At 36.0% G+C, this 23,375-nt stretch overlaps 1 protein-coding gene across 1 annotated transcript in view; it reads left to right on the top strand.

The window, feature by feature from the left end:
• The window catches only part of Rnf217 (ring finger protein 217), a gene marked incomplete at its 5' end in the record, with an annotated part of 119,696 nt that overhangs the window by 61,119 nt on the left and 35,202 nt on the right, over positions 1 to 23,375 (top strand). Inside the window, one exon of the mRNA XM_015497606.2 lies at positions 21,036 to 21,269. Coding sequence (XP_015353092.1) covers positions 21,036 to 21,269 — 234 coding nt within the window. The remainder of the gene's footprint in view (positions 1 to 21,035; positions 21,270 to 23,375) is intronic.

Consider the following 23,375-nt stretch of genomic DNA (forward strand, 5'->3'; position numbering starts at 1 on the left):
TTTTTTTTTTTTTTTTAAAGAAGTATGTCCTATTTGCAGGAATCATGTGTCTGTCTACAGGACTGAAGAAGATGAACAAACATTAGACTTGTGTTTTAGTCAGCTTTTTGTTGCCATGACCAAAAGATCTGACAAGAATAACTTAGATTTGTGAAAATGTATGGCTCATAGATTCAGATATTCAGTTCATGGTTGGCCAATTCCATAGCTTTTGGACCTGAGGTGAGACAGAACATCGTGGCAGAGGAATGTACAGCTCAGGACAGGACAGAAGGTGCACAGAGACAGTGAGTTCCACTTATGAGGAACAAAATATAAACCCTACAGGCATACACTGAGTGACCTCTTTCCTCTGCCCACACCCTGCCTGCCTCCAGTTACCACACAGTTAACCCATTTTAGTGGATCAAGCCACTGATTAGGTTACAGCTCTCATAATCCAATCATTTCACTTCTGGTCATTCTTGCACTGTCTCACACTTGAGCTTTTGGGAAACATGCATATCCAAACTATAACATTCCACCTCTGTCCCCCCAAACTCATATTCACCTCACAATGCAAAAAAATATTTATTTCATTCCCAAGAGACCATAATCTTAACAGTTCTATCGTTTGCCTAAAGTCCAAATACAAAAAGTCTCATCTGAGTCTGAAGGCAAACTCTTTAGATTTGAGTCCCTGTAAAGATCAAAGCAAGTTACATATATCCAATATATAATAGCACAAAGTAAACATTTCCATTCTACAAAGGAGAAATAGGGGCATAGAAAGAAGGGATAATACCAAAGCAAGACCAAAATCCAGCTGGGCAAAGAAATCCTGTAGCTCCATATCCTGTCTGGGCTACATGGCATCGGGATGTTCTCTCGGAAAGTTTTGTTTGCTGGTTTCAGGCCACATGGCCTCTCTCTTTGCTTGTTTCTGCTTGATTTCTGCAGCTTTCCTTGGCAGATGTTCCACATTACTGGCATCTCTTAATCTTGGGAGTCTCCATTGCATCATTGGCTTTCTTCTCACATATTCATGAATCACCACCTTAGAAACTGCCTTCAGGGTTTCCAACACTGCTACTCTGTTTCTTACCTTCCAGGCCTTCCTTTGAAATCTCAGTGGAAGCCCCCATGACCTCTCAACTTCAGTATCCTGCATTCCTGCAAATCCAACATCATGTTGTTGATTCCAAGGTCTGCTGCAATTTTAAGCCTTAGCCAAGCCTCCTGGGACCATGGCTGCAGCAGCCCTTGAGTGCTTGAGTGGCTGAGCCTAACTTCCTAGGCCCCCTTTGCAAGCAGAGTGCCCTCATGGTCTCTTCTCAAAGGATGGTTTGTTTTTACAACCTTGAGCCTGAGATGGGTTTGGTCTTGCCAATTCCTGAATTATCCTCAAGCAAGCTTTCTTATTGTTTTTAGGTAAAGAACTTCCTTTCAGTGGCTGTAATCTCTTTAACAGCCACACCTTCCTTAACCCCAGTTTTACACATACTTTACAGGACAAACTGTAAGTTTTTAAATCCTTCAGCTCTGTTTTCTGCTCCTGCTTCTCACAGTAAACCTAACTGAAAGCTTCCAGCAATATCCATGTCGTTTCCTCAGTGATGTGCTGTCTTGAACTTTCCTCCACTGAATTAAATAGTCCATTGCCTTCAAATTCAGCCTTACAGAAAGTCTCAGGACATGCACAAAATATAGACAGTTTCATTGCCAGAATCTTATAAGAACAGCCTCTAATCCAGTTTTCAACAGAGTCCTCCTCTGGAACCTCACAAGCCCAGTGTTTACTGCCCGAAATCCTATCTGCATTCGGTTCTTCCAAGCTCTCACCAGAATTGTCCATTAAGCTCTGATTACAACATTCTAAGACTTCTCCAGCCTGCATCTCTAAACCTTTCCAAATCCCTCCCTCAAACCAGTTTGAAAAGTTTCTGAACCACATGGTCAATTAGTCACAACAATGCACCCTCTTTCCAGTACTAATTTCTGTTTTAGTAAGCTTTGCATCACTGTGATCAAAATACCTAACAAGAACAACTTAGAGAAGGAGAAGTTTATTTTGGCTCACAGTTTCAGAGGTTCAGTCCGTGGTTGGCTGACTCCATAGCTCCGGACCTAGGGTGAAGCAGAACATTATGGCAGATTGGTGTGGCAGAGAAACGCAACTTAGAGCGCTGATAAAGCAGAGAGAGAGAGAGAGCTCTGCTCACCAGCGACAAAATATAAACACCCAAAGATATATCCCCAGTTACCTATTTCCTCCAGCCACACCCTACCTGCCTGTAGTTACCACCCAGTTATTCCTTTTGTGGATCAATCCATTGATTAGGTTACACCTCTCTTTTGTTTTGGTGGTGGGGGCGGGGTGATACTGGGAATTGAACTCAGGGACACTTGACTGCTAAAACACATCCCCAGCCATTTTTGTATTTAATAGAGACAGAGTCTCACTAGTTGCTTAGTGCCTGGATATGGCTGAGGCTGGCTTTGAACTCGTAATCCTCCTGCCTTAACCTTCCAAGTCACTGGGATTACAGGCATGCAACACTGTGCCAGGTGAGGTTACACTTCTCAATCAAATCATTTTACCTCTGAACATTTTTGCATTGTCTGACACGTGAGCTATTAGGTGATATCACATATCCAAACTATAATACACTGCTTTATGCTTATCAAAGTATCATACACAAAAATCTGCCTTTAAAGCATGTAAGAATTCTTTGTGGCTGCTAGCAATATGTCATTGTTAGTCCAGTTGGCTAATTTTACAGAGTCTGGGTAGGAATCCAGGATCCAATCCAGGAATCCAATGTGTTCAGGCTCTGGCAGTGACTAGGTATGAATTAAGCTTCAGTATGTCTTTCTAGTAACTGGGGAAATTACTTGTTATATGTTTGGGATCCAGGTAGGTCTTGGTCAAGATTAAACGAGATAATTGATGGAAAGTGCTTAGAATAGTGCTTGGTACATCTTAAACATTCAGTAAATGTTAGCTGCAGTTACTGTCTTTCAATTCATTGTGACAGTGGCAGAAGTTCTTGATAGGTGTATGATTGAACTCTTTAGAGCACTGAAAGCCCAAGGAGATCATCAGATCTGTGGTAGAAGAATGAAAAGTTAAAACTGAAACAAATAGTGAGAAACCTTTCTCTGAGGAAAAGGTATCTGTTATTAATGTTTTTCAGTATATGAGGTTTCGTGGTTAGACCCTTAATTCTCCAGAAATCACCCTACTTTCCTGGGTGACCTGTGGCCTCGTGGAAGGCAACATGGATGTATGAATGATGTTTCTGCCTAAATATTTCTCCTTTGCTGAGTGAAAAAAAAAAATGAAAGCAAATGACAAACAACAGTGATAAAATCATAGTATGATACTATTATATTTAACATGTAAAGAGTAATAGTGTCTGTGACTTAGTGAATATTTATTAAATGGATTTGTTGAAGGAACATGCTATCAGCTATCCTATTCTTGGCAACTAAGTTCATCTGTTTATCTTAATCTCCCTTTTTTGGTTCAGTATCCTTTTAGGTATATGATGAAAACTAAGGTTATCTGCCCCCAACAATACAGAGGTGAACAGCACGCAGAGATGATTTGAGGATTATAGTTTATGATATCCTGAAATACATACCTGCGTTTCTGCGCGCGCGCACACACATACACAAACACACACACACACACACACACACACACACACACCACTTGTTAGCTTTTTATAACTGACCAAAACATCAACATAAACAACTGAAAGGAGAAAAAGTTTATTTTGGCTCATGGTTTCAGACCTTGGTGTACTAGCTTCGTTGCTTTGGGCCTGAGGTAAGACAGAACATCAAGGTGGAAGGCTGTGGTGAAGGAAAGCTGCTCTAGTGCATGCATGGCAGTCAGGAAGCCGAGAGAGTGGGAGGAAGGGGCTGAAGACAAGATAAACCCTTCCAGAGCACTCCCCCAGTGTCCTACTTCCTCCCTAGGTCCCACCTCCCCCAAACCCATGTAAATTATTAGAACATTAAATGGATTAATACACTGATGTTGTTTGAGCTCTCATGAGGCAATCTTCTCCCAAACCCTCACCTCTGGACTTTGGAGACCAAGACTTTAAGTACATGAGTCTTTAGGGGACATTTCAGGTCCAAACCATAACACACAGATGTGCACGCATGTGCACACACATACAGCGTGCTATGCAGTTCCAAAAGGATTTACTTTGTAAGATATGTGTTAAGGAAAACACAACTCAGTATGATAAATGTGGTAAGAGCATAAAATAAAACTGGAAATAACTAATACAAAATTGCAGTATATAAAACACGTAGATTATGTTCTTGTTCTGTCTTTCCACTTGTACCTATGTTCACTTACCAGAAAAGGTATGAATTTTTTAAAAAACAACTTAATATTTAGTTTTATTCTCTTGAAATATCAGGTTTCGCTGTTCTTTTCCTGTTCATGTAAGTCTAATTATGTCTCTGTTTTATGATGTCCTATGTATTTATCTTAGCTAGTTTTGTTAAGTGAATTGTTATTTCAGTGAAGAACCCCACATTTCATCTATCTCAGTTCTAATTCATGAGCAAATATTTACCTTGTTGACCCATAGCAAAGTCAAGAGGTTTTAATTGTATTAGGATCATCCAAAGAAATTACAGTTACAACAGTTCAGTTACAACAGGGATTTCTAAAATGTATTTACAGTGAATCAGTACATTTCATCCTGAATTTTCTAGTCTGTTTTCTATCTAATCACAGCTTTTCATTTATAGTGTATTCATTCACTACCTATATCTTATTGACACCTTCCTATTACATTCATATTTTGAAGACATTGCTGTACTTCTAAGTTTTCTCCTTACTTTGAAGGCATTAAATTCTCGAATCAAAAGAGAAGACAGTTAAAAAAAACCAAACAACTTTTCATGTTTAAGTACACTTTTATTTTGTTCCTGAGAGATATTAAGAAAATTTGATCATGACCCTCCACTAAACAGTATTTTGTATCTGGAAATAATGAGTAGAAGCCAGGAAGAAGGAAAGTCTGTCATTCTTTATTGAATCTAAAAACTCCAGGTAACGAACAGACTATTCCTAGAACTGGGTGGACGGTGCACAAAGATACTTTGTTTTGGCATGAAAGGCTCTGTTGAAACTGCTGTTTTTAAGTTTAAGAGCTGTGTTAACTTGGTTTAACGTCTAGGAAAGCATTGATACTTGCCAATTTTTAAAGATCAAAATCTTTAGGGGGAAAAAATTGAATAGTTCTGAGTTAAAATATAAAACATGTCTTTTTAAATATGTCAAACTTGGATTACCTCCAACTTTACAAGTATTATCATAAGGAAGAATTTTGTTGCTCTATTTGTTAAACAAATTGGAAGGACAGTTTTTGGATTTTTTTTTAATTAAAAAATTATGTTGAAATCAGTTACATAAAAGGCACATTGCTTTCTGTGAATTAGCTGAGTTGATGGCATCACTGGGTGGTATTCCCATGGGGATAAGTCTACTTATGACATAGCTGCTTTCTCAGCTGCACCCTAACAAAGGTGGGGACATGGCCCAGAATCCATTGGTACAGAGTCATAGGATATAGACTGAGACCACTGCATATATTTAGAAACAAACTTAAATAATGGTCATAACTTAATTTTAATAAGTGTAATCTGATGATTACTAGTATCTTGTCTTATTTTCAAGAAGAATTCAAAGATTTGGTTGCTGGTTTTGCCATCAGTTCTGGATCTATCATAGACTGAGGCCCAGTCTATGATGCCCTTAACACTTAGACAAAAAGTAAATTGTGCAATCAAAATTTTAACAAAAATGTCAGAACATTAAATAAGAAAAAAATTTTCACATTCTAGAATCAATTTTGAGAGGTTCTTTCTCTCTCAGCTCATGTTTTCGCATATTCTTTTACACTCTTGCAAATATAGCTTTATTATGTTTTCTCATCTAACATTTTTATATTATTTTTCAAATTTTTTCCACTTAAGACATAAAATTGCCAGATAGTCTCATCAAAATCCTTTTCATTCTTCATGATTTAACTAAAAGCCCTCTTCTTACATGAGCAGTCGTAACTAGTTCTCCTGTGTGTCTGTGTGCCTGGACTGTGTTATTAATGCCCATATCTGTCTCTCCTGATTAATGGGAAATAACTACAGAGTAGCAGATTAATCATCCTAATATTCCCCATTGTAACTAGTCGGGTGCTTTGCCTTTGGGTATTGAATTGAAACTAATCATTTACAGCAAAGTGACTTAGTAAGAAGTTGAAGTAAGAAGTGAGCAAAGTCATAGGAGTAAAATGTCAGTGAAAAGAGGGTAGAAGTGGCAGCATTAGTTTCTGATGAAGTAGAGAAATAATTTAAGTGTAAAAACAGCAAATAGGGAGTAGACAATGAAATATGAGTCATAAGCTTGCACGCACTGAGCACTGTTGTAATCAAATATATAAACCAAAAATGACTAGAAGTGCAAAGATAATTTGAAAAAGTTACAGTAGTAAATTTTAATACTTTTCATTCGGAATAAGACTAAGTAGACAATTTATAAGTGCATAGCAGAATAGACTGAAATAAAAAGTGTGACTTTAAAAACCATCTGTATAGCATCTTACACCTCTTTGTTTGAGCTAAAATTTGTAATGTCCATAAAAGAAAATTTGTTAAAAGGTCATATAATTGGCCAAAAGTAAAGACTTTTATTTTTTGGAAATTAAGATTTTATATTATGGTTACCCAATTCATAATCAAATGAAGTTGAAAAAAAGATAATAGAAAAAAGTTAAAAACAAAAAACTTTAGCTGCATAGAAATTAACAAACACCTAAGGAGAAAATGAACACACATTATAAACTTCCTAGAACATAATGAAGAAATTATATTTTATACCCTAGTTTTAAAACTTTTTGTTTTATTTATTTATTTTTTTTGGAACACAGCAAAAAGTATTCGTTGCTAACAAGTAAAAGCAGAAATGAAAGAGACTAAAAACCTATCTAATAAAATGAGAAAAGAATAGAAACATGAATCAACTGAAAATAGGAAGAGAAAAATATTTAAGGGTAAAAAAAGAAGGAAAACAGAAAGAAAAAAGCAATACAATGGATAAGCTAGTTCAAAAGCTGCTTACGTGAAGAAATAATCAGCCTTAAGAATGAGATTCAATGATTAAAGAAAATAAAAACAGACAAGATGAGTTGAAAAAAGAGAAAACACCAGAGAGAAAAATGGAGGACATCATATTCCATTACAATAGAGGTGAAAACTGATGAAGTAGAAGCTTTCCTTGGAAGAAGATGGGTTCTAATATCTTTGTAGTACTTGGATCACTCAAGTTTTCCACCACCTCTTCTTGGACTAATTTTGGTAACTTACAATTCCAAGGACCTGTCTTTTCTTTTTCTTGCAGTTTTTACCAAGGTTAAAACAGAAAACTTTTTTTTTCCTCCAGTAGTCAGACCATACATGCACAATGGCTTTGGTTTCTAGTTGTCACATGTAGAGAAACCAACTAATCTAAGAAGAAAGACTTCAAGTGATATCTAAGAAAATGTGGGGCTTCACTTTAGTTTGAATTTGAAGTGTCTCCAAAAGACTCATGCTAATGAGTAGTAGTACTCACTTAGCATGAGTAGGATGATCCCTGGCTGTGGCACTGTTGGGAAGCGGTGGACCTTTTTGTATGTGGAGCCCAGTGGAAGGAAGTTAGGTCATTTGTGGCAGGCCCTTGAAGAGATATGGAGGCCCTAACCCCTCCTGTCTTTCTCTTTGCTTCTTGGCTGCATATCAGGTATTTTGTCACAGGGAGAAAAAGCTGACTAACACAGGATGTTTACTTTGAAAAGACTGAAGTGGTGTGATAGCTGTCTTCAAGTACTTGAAGCTCCATTACCAAGAAGATGGGGTAAAAACATCTTAGAAGACCAAAGAGAGAAATAAAAACACCCTGTCATGGGGCTGGGGTTGTGGCTCAGTCGTAGAGCGCTTGCCTTGCAAGTGTGAGGCACTGGGTTTGATCCTCAGCAACACATAAAATAAATAAAATAAAATAAAGGTCCATCAACATCTTATAAACATTAAAAAAAAAAAAAAAAAAAAAACACCCTGTCATGAACAGGAAGAGATTTGGAGGAGCTTCTAGATTACTGGCCCAACATGACTTTTTAAATAATCATTTCCCCTTAATCTGTTACCATTAATGTGCCCATGCTTGAGTCAGTGGTTCTAGTGTGCCTACTTACAAATCTTCAAAACTGCTTTGTATTTACAGAATTCAATCTCATATTTCATTGTTCAGAGTTGTTAAGAGAATTTTCTATGACTTTTTCAAAGGCACAGTTATTTTCCATGACTAAACCAATGTCTTTCTTTTTTTCTATTTTTCCACCTTGGTGCATTATAATTGTGAATAATGATGGGATTTGTTGTTACGTCTTTGTACATGCACACAATTTAACAATATAATTTGGCCCATATCATTCCCCAACACTTACTCTATCACCCCTCCTCCCACCCCGCTGGTCCCTTTCCTCTACTGATGTCCCTTTGATTTTCATGAGATCCCTGCCTTTCTTTTCCTTTTCCCTCTCTAGCTTCCACAAATGAGAGAAAACATACAACCCTGGACCTCCTGAGTTTGGCTTATTTTGCTTAACATAATGGTCTCAAGTTCTATGCATTTCCCTGCAAATGAAATAATTTTGGGTTTTTTTATGGCTGAATAAAACTCCATGGTTTATAAGTACCACATTTCCTTTATCTGTTGACTGACACCTAGGCTGATTCTATAGTTTGGCTGTACTTAATTGTGCTGCGATAAACATATAAATCAAGGACTTTTACTTTGGGCATTTTTAGGATATTTAAGCCTATCATAAGCGCCAAGAGAAAGAAACTAATGAAGAAGGAGAGAGAGAGAGAGAGCGAGAGAGAGAGAGAGAGGAGTTGCAGTTTCTTGTGGGTCTAGGAAGTTTTTTAAAACTTAAAAGTTGTTTCATAAACACCTAGCATTTTCATGTGTTCCTATTCACCAAGATTGAACATGTGGGCAAGATGTTTTGTTAAAGCTTTCTTTTCCCACTGAAATGATGTTAATTATTGCTCTGTGGTATTGGTTCAGCTGAAAATATTTCCTATGGTGTACCGTGCTTATTACTGTGCATTATGTAGTTTGTACTTTTGTTAATATGCCTTTAATAATATGCTTCTGGAGGGAGAACACTGAATTATGAATGAGAATACTGAATTATGAATGATTGCAGAATTCAAAATGTTCTCCTAAAATGAGTAATAAGCACAAAAGTGTTTTTAATTTCTAAAATTAATTTTGTGAAATACTTTGTGTAAAATGCCAAGAAAGACAAATCTTTACTTTTACTAAGTATTCCCTATCTACCAGGCACTGTTCTAGGCATTTTACATACATTAGCTCAAGACAGCTCTAATCCTCCCAATTTGGCTGTTTTATTTCCATCCCAGTTTACAAATGCAGATTCTAGTGAAGGAAAGATTAAGGACAGAAGAAGATTAAAAGAGGGTCAGTGCTGGTTTGACTCTGGAATCTATTCTTGTGATTAGATCTTGTGATCTACCTGCAACAGCTTTTTAAGCTAGAGCTAAAGCTTTAGAAGGCTTAAATGCAGTTTTGATTTTATACTGGACATCTCAGAATTCTTTGATTTTTGAGCTAGAAGGGATGTGTAATAATGAATTAGTCCATCTCTAAGAAAGTTGATTTTTGTGACCCTGGTTATCCAGCACACACAGAGCAAAGGCAGCACCAGGACTTTGTGGCTGATTCCCACGTCGGGGTTCTATGAAGAAATGATCTATATCGTGTCTTTATTTTCGGTTCTGAGAAATTGGAGTATCTCATTTAGATTAGTGATGCAAAAAAGTATGTAACATTTCAACAAAATGAACTCAATTTCTTCTTTAAGAATAATTTCCCCACTCTAAAATGTAACCAAATATCTAGTCTCTTTTTCAAATTCTGCCTTTCAGAAAGTTCATTTTATCATGACTGACTATGTACTCATTCCATTTAATCTGAGCACATGCCACACATTCGTGTGTCAGTCTACTTATTTAGTAATTTGCATAAAAATACCCTTCATAGTAATATTCTTCAGCGATTGCTTAGAATTAGGGAGTTGCCTTCTCAAAGACCCAGTATTTACTCTTAAAAAACAGATTGCTTACCATCTGATAATACATCTCATTGTGTTTTCCCCAGAGAAAATTGGATTCTAGTTATGATCCTTTCTAATAATTAAGGAAGAAATATTTATTGCCCTTTCAATTCTGAATATTAACTTTTTACTCACCTATTAAATAAAACTTTTTGTAATTTACCTTAAATTATTCTTATCGTGCCTCTTTACTGTGAGATTTCCAATCGTTTTAACTGTGCAATGGAGAGCAAGTTAGAACCATTCATTAAAAATACAAACATGATCCTTTGGATCTAGCAATAATGATCTAGAGCAATTCATCTTACTGAAACACATGTACACATGTGAATAATATATGTATAAATTTATGCATTGCAACATTGTTTGACCCAGCAAAATATTGGAACAATCAAAATGTTCATCCAGATAGGAAGGAAGACAGACTGGTTACAGTAAAGTAGAATACTGTAGTAGGCAGTTATTAAAAACAAAAGACAGGAAAACTCATTGTAGGCTGGTATGAAAAATCTCTAAAATATTTTATCAGATAAAGAAAGCAAGGAAAATAATATTTTCAAACTTTATTTTTAGTCTTAGACACAATATCTTTATTTTGTTTTATTTGTTTTTATGTAGTGCTGAGGATCGAATCCAGTGCCTCATATGGGGGAGGCAAATGCTCTACCACTGAGCCCCAACTCCAGCACACCATTTGGGTTTTAAAAAGGATAGAATGAATATATATATATATATATATATATATATATATATATATATANATATATATATATATATATATATATATATATATATATATATATATATACATACATTTGCATTTCTCATATATGCCTTAAAATTTTTTGGAAGAAAACCCCAATCATTTGTCATATGAGTGGGGAAAAGAGGACTCTTATAAGACAGACTCACTAATTGTGTATCTACTTTGTACTCTTTGGTATTTGAACTCTGAGAATTTATGATCTTATAAAAAACTGAATTAAAAATTTTAAATGTACATAAGTGTATAAATGTTTGAAGCATGATAATTCAGGGTGAGGAATGGGGAAAATAAGTTTAACAAAAAGGTATGACTGTATGTAGGAAAATACATTTGGACTGGTTGTAGAAAACATTAATACCACACTAATTCTATAGTTATGAACTATTTAAACATTGTTTTGATGAATCTTTAAGTTCTAGGAGAGCTCAGTTAATTCATTCCAAATAACGTGTCATTGCAGTTTTAATGTGTTTTTGCAGATAAATCCTGAAGTTGAACACTCTTTCATGTGTTTACTAGTTATTTGGGTATTAAAATGCATGTTAAGTCTTGACTGTTTTCCTGTCAGGTTGGTTGTCTGCCTTTTTAAAAATATTTTAAAGTTCTTTACATAGTCTAGATATGAAAGACTTAGAAGGTATATCAAATACCTTCTCATGCTTTGTATTTTCACACTCTTGACAGTGTTTGTTGGTGAACAGAGGTTTAAACTCTATTTAGTCTTATTTATCAGTTTGTTATGGTTAGTGTTTTGGTATCATCTTTAAGAATTCTTTCTCTTCCCTAAAGTTTTGAAGATAATTATCTTCATATTCTTCTTGATCATCGCAGAAGTCTTCCTTTTTTCACCTTTAATTCACTTATACACCTGGTTTGAGGTAGGAATCATGACTGATATTTTTTATGAATGAACAATTTATTGGAAAAAAAAAAGATCTTCCCTGTTGCTCTATAATGTCAATATATCTGATGTCCAAATGTAGGTGGTTTTGTTCTGTACTCTTTTCTGATCCAATATTGTTTTTTTTTAATAATCTAAACTTGTGCCAGGGTCAAGCTATTATAATTATTGTAGCTTTATAATTAGTTGTATATCTTGTAGAACAAGTTTTACTAAATCAAGAATGTTATCCTAGTTCATTCAGGCTCCTGCAGCAGAAGACCATAAACTGAGTAGCTGCTGTAGTTTGATCTTGAATGTCTCCCAAAGGCCCCTGTGTTGAAAGCTTGGTCCCCAGCTTTGGCACTATTTGGAAGTGGTAGAACCTTTAGTAGGTGAAGCCTAATGGAAGAAATTTAGGGGCATACCCTTTAAGGGGATGTTGGCACTGTAGCCCCTTTCCTTTCCTTTTTCTTTCCTTTTTTTTTTTTTTCCTGCTGTCTGGACATCATGAAGTAGACAGGCCCCTTTTGCCATGTGCCTCAGCCATAATGTACTGCACAGTCCCAAAGCAACAGGGCCAACCCCCTTTCCTCTGTGCACTGAAACCATAAGCCAAAACACACCTTTTATTAAGTTAATTATCTCAAGTATTTTGTAACAGCAATGGAAAGTTAATGAACACAGTAGCATAGAAACAACAAATTTGTTTTTGATAGTTCTGGAGACTGAGATCAAGACACCAAGAGATTGAGTATCTGGTGAGGATCTCTTCCTCATACACAGCATCTGTATAATGTGTCCTCACATGGTAGAAGGGGTGAGGCAGATCTCCAGGGCCTCTTTTGTAAGGGCACTAATCCATTTATGGGGACTCTAACTTCCTGACATAATCATGTTCCAAAGGCCCAACCTCTAAATACCATTACATTGGTAATTAGGTTTCAATATAAGAACTTTGGGGAACACATTTAGTCCATAGCAAGAATCATGTCTATCCACGCATATTTTAGAACTGACTTGTAATTTTGAATCAAATTTTCCTCAAAAATAAAAAAGAAGGAAGGAAAGAGAGAGAGAGAGAGAGAGAGAGAGAGAGAGAGAAGAGGGGAATAATGCTAGGAAAGGTAAAACTGAAAATTATATTGAAATTGCCTTGAATCTATAACTCATTATGGGTTGGGTTTACATCTTAGTATAGAATCTACTAATTCAAAAACAAAGAATATCTCTCCATTTATCTGCTGCTTTAATTTCCTCAAAAATATTTCAAATATTTATATGTGGAGTTATTGAACATCTTTTGTTAGATTTATTCATATTTGATGTGTTTAATATTGCTATTGACACTGTCTCTTAAGTATTTTATATTTCTTGTTACTGGTATATAGAAGTACATTTGATGTTTTTATCTTGATCTATTCAACAAATTGGTAAACCTACTTTTTAAAATTCCGATACTTTATCTGTAGATTATTTTGAATTTTCTGCAGATACCATCTGCAGAAATTATGTCAGAAATCAATAAACAATTATGTCAGAAATCTATAAACAATGAGGGATTTTAAAATCCTTGCTTCTAATTGTTTTATTTTCATGTCCTTTTGTCTGCTTGCATTGGCTATGAGCTCTCATCATTGCAGATAATAATGGCAGTTGGCATGATGACCCCATGCCCAACTTACGAAGAAAGTGTCAAATATTTCACAATTATGATGTTTATTATAGATTTTCTTGTAGAGCCATTTATCCAGTGAAGGAAATTTTCATTTGTTCCTGTTGTGCTAAAATTTTATCATGAGTCAATTTTAAATATATCAAAAAATTTTCCTGTGTTCTGGGATAATCATGTGATTTTTCTCTTTATTTTATTAATATATGAGTTATACCAATAGATTTGTAATGTTAAACCAGTCTTGCATTCTTTGTATATAGCCAGCTTTATTGTGATATGTTACCTTTTTATGTATTGTTGGCTTTAGATGCTAATATTTTGTTTAGCATTTTGTTTAGGATTTTTGCATCTGTTTTTATTAAAGAGATTGGTCAGTAATTTTCTTTCAATGTCCTGTGCAGGTTTGCTTACCTTATATAGCAGCTAGTGCAATGATTTCCTCCTTTTCCTCTTTTTGTCTTTTCTATAAAAGAACTCATGTAATATTGGTGTTATTTCATCCTCAAAACTTGGTAGAATTTACCAGCAATATACCTGGAGCTGAAGTTTTCTATTTATAATATGCCTTTTTCTTCTGATTGCTTGTGAATAAGTTTCTGTGTTTGGTATTTGGCACTTTCATGTAGTGTGTCTAAGTGTAGCTTTCCCTGTGTTTATTATGCTTAAAATTGACAAAACTTCTGGCCTGATGTTTTTCATCATTCTTTTTTTTTTTTAATCAAGGTATGTACCACAGGGCCCTGTAGTATCTGCTGAGTAGACAAAAAAGCACATATATCAGTAGAACATCCATCTCCCAATAATCACTGATGATAAAGTTATAGGGAAAGCTGAACCTGAAAACAAATTTGGCCCTATGGTGCTTGGCAGAAAAATTAGTATGCACTAAGAGCTTGGAGCTGTGCTCTGCATGGGGTAGATGCCATGTGTGTTTCATGTTCATGTTTTTATTGTGGTATTCTCTTTTCCTCTGCCATATGTATATGTTCCATGTCTCAGGACAGGAAATCTGAAATCCCTTGGTATTGAGTGATCAAAAGGCCAAGGCATTATACCTTCTCTTAACCAACCTTATAACCATGATAAATGTCATACATTATACATTCCACAAAGTGAGTCTTGAGGCCTCAGGTTTATGCTTTTCTCTGTCCTTTTCTTTGGAGGATTTAATTAATTAATCTTCCACTTCAGAGGTCCCCTTTACCTGAGTCACTAAATTACTTTGGAGCGCTCCCAAGTTCCAAATTAGCCATCTACCTCAGGTGTTAAGTGGATAATAATGTCTCTTACTGACACCTTGGAGATTGTTTTAGAGTTAAGTAATTTATTCTTACAAGAATGGACATGATTTTGTTAAGCAACTCAGCATATTTTGCCATGATATAAATAGTGGAATTGATTGGTGAATGTTCAATCATCAGTTAGCCTTGACCACAACAAAAGTACAAAATAACTTGGTTTTCAGTATGTTAAGAATGTAAAACTCCTGTAAAAAAGTTAGATAACATGTTTGAAATGTTAATATGGTATTAAAACATTTTGGGAGATATATAGATAGCTTTTTAAAAGACATCTAATTTTTTAAGCCCATATGGAAATACTTATGAATGTGGCATCATGATATCTGGTATTTGCTTCAAAATAGTATGATAGGACAAGATGAGTGAGGGCACAGAAAAAATAAGAATGGCTATATATTGACAATTGTTTAATCTGGAGTATGACTACTTAAGGATTTTAATATTAAACTGCCAACTCTTACATATGTTTATAATTATTTCTAATGAAAGTTTTTTAAAAAAAATATTAGATAAATATCAAGTAAATTAGTGCCATCAAGTCCCAAGTTGCTAGAAGAGACTACCAAGGCTAATTTAGTTGTTGCCTTCTGAGATTCCATGAAGGCAAGATTTATGGCATAATATACTTCATATCATGGACTTCTTATATTAACTATCATATTGTAGAAACTCAGTATTTCTTAATACATCAATAATCTTTGTTTCTATTACTATAAAATTGGTTCTGAATCATTTCCAGCAAATATATCCTTGTAAACTGTATTTTATTAGAAGTTTCTCAGTAAGTACCACCTACCAGTCCACAGGCTATTCAAGTCAAAAACCTAAAATTGATTCCTCCCTTTACTTGATTTCTAATTATATATATATATATATATATATATATATATATATATATATACACATACACATACATATACATATACATATATATATATATAACTATATATACATATACACACAAATATATATACAAATATGTATATATATAGTTATATATATACTACCATATAGCATATGTATGTGTATATATGGTATACCGTGTATGTATATACATATATGTATATATACATGTATATGTATACACACACAGACACACACAGGAAATAAAATCAATGTGTAGAACAGAGATTTGCACTTCCACATTCAGTGCACCATTGTTCACAATAGCTAAAATATGAAATTGACCTAAGTGTCCATCATTTAGGATAAAGGAAAAAAAATGAGTTATATATGCACAATAGTAGTCTTTAAAAAGAAGGAAATCCTGTCATTTGTGACAATATGGATGAACCTGGAGGCCATTATGTTGAATAACATAAGCAGAATGATGTCAGAACCATAATTATATTGGAATCTAAAAACATTGAACTCATAAAAACAGGAAGTAAAATGTTAATTACCAGGGGTTTGTTGGGGTGGGGTGGGGAGGATTGGGAGAGGTTGGTCAAAGGATTCATACTTAGAAGAAATAAACTCAACAGATCTGTTATACAACATAGTGACTAGTTAATAACAATGTGTTATAAGCTCCCAAGGGTTTTAGTGTTCTCACTAAAAAAGAAAAAAGAAAAGAAAAAAAGTGAGATAATGCATATCTTAATTAGCTTAATTTAACCATTTCATTTCACATTATATACATATTTTAAAACAACATGTTACATCCCATAAACATACAATTTTTATTTGTCAATTTTAAAACATCCCAGTTGGTTCTCTGGCCACCTCTTGCTACCAAGTTGAGTCATCCATCATCTACTACTTGGACAACTGGTGGTAAGAGAGTTGCAATCCGAGAGCCACTATTCTTCCAACCTGCACTTCTGCTCCTGCACAGTGCATCCTCCTAGAAGAGCCTGATTCTTTTTTTTTTTTTAATGTAAATCAAGACATTACTCCTCCCCTTAAAACCTTTAGTGGATTTATATTGAACTTAGAATATAGTGGAAACTTAATCATTGCCAACCAGGCCTGTGTGATCTGTCTACTGCCTGACACTTCAGTGTCATTCATGCTGTTCCCTCTCTCACTTAATATGTTTCAGTCACTCTGTTCTTTGCTTTGAGCACAGAAATATCAGGCACATTCGGCACCTTCTTCCCTGGGGCCATTGCCCTGGTTTGCTTTGCAGGCAGTGTCTTCCTCTGCATGTCAGGCCCAGGCACTTTCCCAGACTCTCTCCCTATGTGTATGTAGTTCATGGTAACACTGGTTACAATCTTTTTTGTTTGTTTGTTTGTTTGTTTACTTATAATGCATTTTCTCCAATGTGATGTTTCTTTCTCCTGCCATCTCACCAGAAGTTCATCTCAATGCCTGATCCATAAAAATCACACTTCATTGAAATTTAAAAGATATGATCAATTGTAGGATGCAGTATCATGTTATGTACCACTAAGAAAGTAAAAGCAGTGCAAATTAAAAGGTAGCTAATGACTATTGATTCTGAAACAGTCTTGACTTTTGAGATGTCAAATGATTATTTTAAAGTGCATCTTGAATTAATGGAACACTTATTTGTTGACTAAATAAATGAATGCACTTTGCTTAGTCAAGATTTTTTGTTTGGCAGCAATCTTTTGAGAAAATTATTTTCTAAAAAAAAAAGAATACACATATAGAAACCAAGAGATCAGACAGATCATGACTAACACTATCCATGAAAAAGGCTGATGGTGTTAGTATTAAGAAATATGAGAGATTGAAAATATTATGAGAGTGATTTTTCAGACTGCCAATTATTGGCTTATTGGCAAGAACTCCAACTCTGAAAATGAAATTGTCATTTGTAGGGAAATGGATAGAACTACAGACCATATAAAAAAAAAATAAGTCAAACTCAGAAGTTCAAGGATTGTATGTTTCTTTTATATGTGGAAGCTAGAGAGAAAGAAGGAAATGGGAATGGGGGGCAGGGATCTCATGAAAATCAAATGGAGATCAGTAGAGGAAAGGGACCATGGCTGAGAAGTCTGGAGGGTAGGGGGAAGTTCTGGGGATTGATATGGGCCAATTTATTTTCTTATATTGTGTGCATATATAAATACGTAACAAAAAATCCCATCATATGTACAGTTATAAGGTACCAGTAAAAAAAAAAAGTGGAAAGGAAAAAATACTTTAAAAAACCCCAAAATACAATAATTTCAACCTTGAATATGTAGGTCTTGAGTCGGCCAAGAAACTTGAATTCTCAACAAACATTTCAAGCAATTTGTATGCAGTTGTCCTGGAAGTAGATTTGGCCCTCCACTATACAAGGTAACAAGGGAGAAAAGATGGGGTCAGAGTTGATACACTGATAAAGCTGGCAGTGGGAAGACAGGAGAATATGCATCTGATTTTTGCATGTTCAATAAAATACTATGTAAGGCTATTGGATCAATAAGGTAGGACAGGGATTTTGAAAGGAAGAGAAGGTTTGGAATAGTCAATAGGAGAGTATGTAAGCAAAGAGGAATTTTCTGTGGGAAATAAAATGAGTTTACAGACAAATTTGAGAAACATCAAAATAGAAGACAAGGTGCTTGTTGGAGGTTGAGTGGTAGGTAGCCCAGTGTGGTTGATGAGCACCCCCTGCTGAACGAGTGACAAGGTGGCCTGGTCTCTTGAGCTGCAGAAGATGGTAGTCCCTAAACTACATTCCATTTCCCTGAGACCTGAATATTCCCAGATGGCTGTAAAATTGCTGCATCAATGGTTATCATGTATTTCGATAAAAAATAAATAAAATTATAGGTTGAGGGAGTCTGGATTCGAACACTGACCTGGGGATTGAAAACTCAGTCTCCAAAATCAATAAAGTGTACTGCTCCCCAATAAAAAGGAGCCCTTAAAGTGACTGAAATGGCAGTGTGTGTGCGTGTGTGTGGTATAATGAAAAGAAACTCTCATGTGCTACAAATGGAATAGTTTTCTAGTTTTATAGGACAAAATGCAGATTCCCAAGGTAGCAATTCTACTCTCATCCTCTGGTCCAAGTTCATCTGCACAGCCTCAGCTTTCCATACTCACACACTTGGGCCATTCTTACTACACATCTTTAATCCCCCCCCCCCCCGCTAAGGTGGTGATCTCTAAATTCAGATGCAGGCCCATGTGCTGTTTAAGTTGATGGGGTTCAGGGATGGGAACAATATGGCCATCCCTGTTCTGTGTGCTCTGCTGTATTCCCCAGGTCTCCTTTGTCTGTGCTATTTCTTCGGTCTGCTTGAACGCCTTCACCCTTGCTTGCCAAGTCTTACAGATCTTAAGATCTTATCTGGAGCCTCCCTTCTACCCAGAAGCCTCCTCTGAACCTCCCCAGGCGAGGTTCCCATACTTCCCCATGCTGCCCTCTGACACCTGCGCTCATCGTGCCAGGTGTTGGCACTCACTCTGTCCTCACTGCCTCTTGATCAATGGGCACCTGTGAAGCTTCAGTCCCTAACCTAGTAGGAGGCTCAGGATTGGCCTTCAAAAATGTCAACAGAATGTTGAAGGGGGAAATACTTCATCATTTTTGAATGTTTAAGTTATATACTTCATCGAGCCAGATTTCTTGTTTTGTAGTTTTGTCTACATGAACTCTCTTGAGGACTGCTGTCTTAAAATAATTTATTAAAATCATAAGTGGAGGCCAGGTGTGGTGGTGCACACCTGTAATCCCAGCAGCTCAGGTGACTGAGGCAGGAGGATCATGAGTTCAAAGCCAGCCTCAGTAACTTAGCAAGGACTTAAGCAACTTAGTGAGACCCTGCCTCTAAATAAAATCCAAAAAAGGGCTGAGGATGTGGCTCAGTGGCTAATCGCCTGTGAGTTCAATACCCAGTACCAAAAAAAAAAAAAATGGAATCCGTATACCATGAAAACACCACAATGTATAATAGAAAAATTTGAGTCTGTAAACAGACTCATCAAAAAAAGTAAAAAATTGGGTAACTATTTTAAAAATAAAGCTCTTTGGACCACATTTTATACAGTAGTAGCATCAAATACGTATCATTTTGTACTTTCATCAGATCCGTAATGGTTCAGCGGTTTACTCAAAGTCAGACTCTCTTCCTCAGACCTTTCCACGTTGTATCATTTTTTGCTCATATCCTTCATGGTATTAATTAAACGTCTCATTCTCGTGCACCCTTCACCTTCCAACTTTGTAACTACTTTTCCTCAAGTTCGTACAGTATAAACAGTAAAGTTCAAAGTTACTGTGAATTTAGGCTTTTCAAAGTTTCATTGCTCTTTGTGACGATTTTCTCCCACAGAGCCTGTGGCTTCCTCCCCTTCCTGCCTCGGCTGTTAGGGTTTGCGTTTCTCATTCAGCTGGATGTGTTTTTATTTCTCAGAATGTCAGTCACACAAGTGAAAATCATCATCTGCCATGTGGAGTGTTCAGTGCCTGCCTTTGCTATATTAGGAAGGGCAAAGAAGATTATTATGCCATAGAAGAGTTCCTATTCACTAATAAAGGAGAGATTCTAGCCCTTCTTATTTGAAAGTTGTTTACTTCCTTCAGCTCTCAAAAATCGGTTGTGTTGACATTTTGTGCTTTAATATTTTACTGTTATTTTCAACTTTAGCCATATCTAATATCCTATACAAAATGCTAGATACATGTGTTCCTTATTTTGCACCTTTGTGTTTGATTTATTTTTCTTCCTTGCTCCTGAGGTTCTGGAGACATAGGAACTAACTTAAAATCATAAGTAGAGGCCAGGTGGAAGGATCAGAAAAAAAAAAACAGTTATTTTTTTTGGCAATGATTTTCAAACTACAAGATATCTTGCATAATATACTTTACAAAATATCTTTTGTCCTTTTAAAGTAAAATGTGCCTAAAGTTTAGTGCCGAAATATTCTACAATAATGTTGACATCTGAAACACCTTGTAGTTGGCACATGGTCTGAATGCTGGCTCACCCTGCAGTTCCTATCATTGGCACAGGGTGTGAATGCTGGCTCCTCATGGTGTTTCCAGGATGGGGTTGAAGTTTGTTTCGTTGGCGAGCCTGTGGCTTAGGTTCACAAATATGATCAGAGAAAACTAAACTTCCAATAATACATCAGTATGGAAACATAGTGATTATTTTGGAACTGCCTAATACAGGTATCAAAGTGATTGCCCCTCATTGTTATCTTTAAAAGTAACAAACAACCCTTTACTATAATCAAGATATAACAATACTTAATGCAAAAAAGAGAAAGAAATTTAATAACCAATACCACCTGTTCTTTCACATAGGTACAACTTGGCCAAGTAGAAATCAAATGCCCTATCACAGAGTGCTTTGAATTCCTGGAAGAAACAACTGTTGTCTATAATTTAACACATGAAGACTCCATCAAGTATAAGTACTTCTTGGAACTTGGCCGCATTGATTCCAGCACCAAGCCGTGTCCTCAGTGCAAGCACTTTACAACCTTTAAGAAAAAAGGACATATTCCCACCCCTTCAAGATCAGAAAGCAAATATAAAGTAAGCATGTTCACCAGAGTTGTGGGTTAGATGTCACATGATGGGAGCAGCCCTATTGGGCCAACTTGTGGTGGGCATTAAGTGGGCTTCCTTCCCTTCCTGGAGCCGAAGGTGAGCATACATTGCCTGTGATTCTGAAAATGTGTGGTCTGGGGAGACTGATGCTAAGATGGCACTCTTGAGGATTTCATTAAAGATTTTTTTATTGACTTTAATCATGTTGAAAATTCAACTGGTAATACAGTTGGAAAGATAATCTTTAGAGTAATACTCATTACCATTACCAATACCAAGATAATACTAGGGATTTTTTTTTTTTTGAACTATGACTTGATCTTGAGTTTCCTAGTGGTCCCAGTGAAAATCTCTTTTAACTCTTTAATAAAGGAAAGTAATATAAAATGTTATTCACTTTTTATTCAACAAATATAGAATACTAGTGTATGCTTGATATTGTGTTAAATTTAGGGGACACAAAAGTAAAGGTGACATTGTCCCTGCTTCAGAAAATCTAATAAAGATGTGTTAGTCAGTTTTCTGTCAGTATAACAAGTAACTGAGATAATTGACTTATAGAAAAAATGTTTATTTTGTCTCACAGTTTTGAAGGATTTAGTCCATGACTGACTGGGACTCTCCTTGTGATTAGAGAGCAAGAGAGAGCTAGGGGAAGGGACCAGGTCACACAATCTCCTTTGAAGGCACAGGCTCAGTGACCTGAAGACCTCCCACTAGTCCTCACCTCTTAAGGCTCTACCAACTCCTACTAGTGCCACCCCAGGGAGCCAGCCTTTATTTACCATTCAGGGGATGCTTAAAAATCAAACTGTAACAGAAGATAAAAGGAGACATATTCTCTAAAATGACAGTTCACTGTGATTAGAAAAAAAACAAATACCACCCCCACCACACACACACACACACACACACACACACACACACACCTATTCATATAGGGTGCTTTGGGGACACTTGCAGGAAGCTGGGCACTAGAATGTCAGGAAAGCTTCACTGAGGAGGTGGGGTCCGGGCAGAATGGAAAGCATTTCAGAGCTCAGAGCAAGGGGTGAGTAAGAGCTCAGGTGCAGAGGCTGAAGCCAGGCCCTAGGAGGCAGCTTTGCAGAGACAATGAGGAAAGAATAGTGAAGAGCAGTTTGGCAGGTAGATTAGAGCAGTCCTGTGGAGTCTTCCACCCTTTGCTCAGAAGTTTGAATTTAATTCCATGAGCATTACAAAAGATCATTGTGGCAGCATTCAGAGGCTGTCACAGGAGGCCAAGACTGAAGGCTGGGAAACCAAGGCAACAGCTGTGGGAGGAATCTTTGACTCATGGCCCTGACTATTGTAGAACTGCTTGGAGAGTTTTTAAGATGCACAGGTGCCCCCAGGCCTACCCCAGAACAATTGTCTTGCAAAGTTTTGAGCCTCACCAGGTGACTGTTAGTCAGCAGAACAGGGAACATTTTCAGTAAATGAAGCAGAAACTAATGAGGCTGTGGCAGTAGTTTTCATCCTTGTTATTACAGTAAATGGCAGGATGAAGTGGTTTCAAAGGCTGTTTGAAATCATCTCCATTTAAGGTAAGTTTTTGCCCATCTTTTGAGTCTTGGAAGCAGTGTTCTGTACATTATTCTTCCTGTGGCTTTGAGGGAACCCTGGTGTGGTTTAGCAAGTACCTTCTTCTGCCATTACAATGATGAGCTGGAGTATTCCTGAGTCAGTCAGAGCTTCTTAGTGACTAACTGGTCTTTGCAACTGCTTGACTCTCATGGTTAATATTTTTTATTTCTGGTTTTTATGCAAGCTAGTGTCTTTTAGGTATAATTGTTAGGAGAAACCTCTTGTTAATTTTCTATAAGAAATGTCATTATTGACATTACAAAAATGTAAGACTAAAATAATTACCCTACAGTGATACTGACTACTGACTTGATATGAAATACTTTTTTTTGTTACTATATGTCTTCATTTATATTTATATAAATACATTTACTTATATTCCAATTGTATGTTAATTCATTTTATCAGGAAACTTGTAGTTTTAAAAATATTTGTTATTTTAGAACATAGGATATTTTACTTTTTTCTAAATTATGTTTAGAATTA

The sequence above is a fragment of the Marmota marmota genome, unplaced genomic scaffold (genome assembly GCF_001458135.2).
Source record: "Marmota marmota marmota unplaced genomic scaffold, marMar, whole genome shotgun sequence".
NCBI classification, from domain to species: domain Eukaryota; kingdom Metazoa; phylum Chordata; class Mammalia; order Rodentia; family Sciuridae; genus Marmota; species Marmota marmota.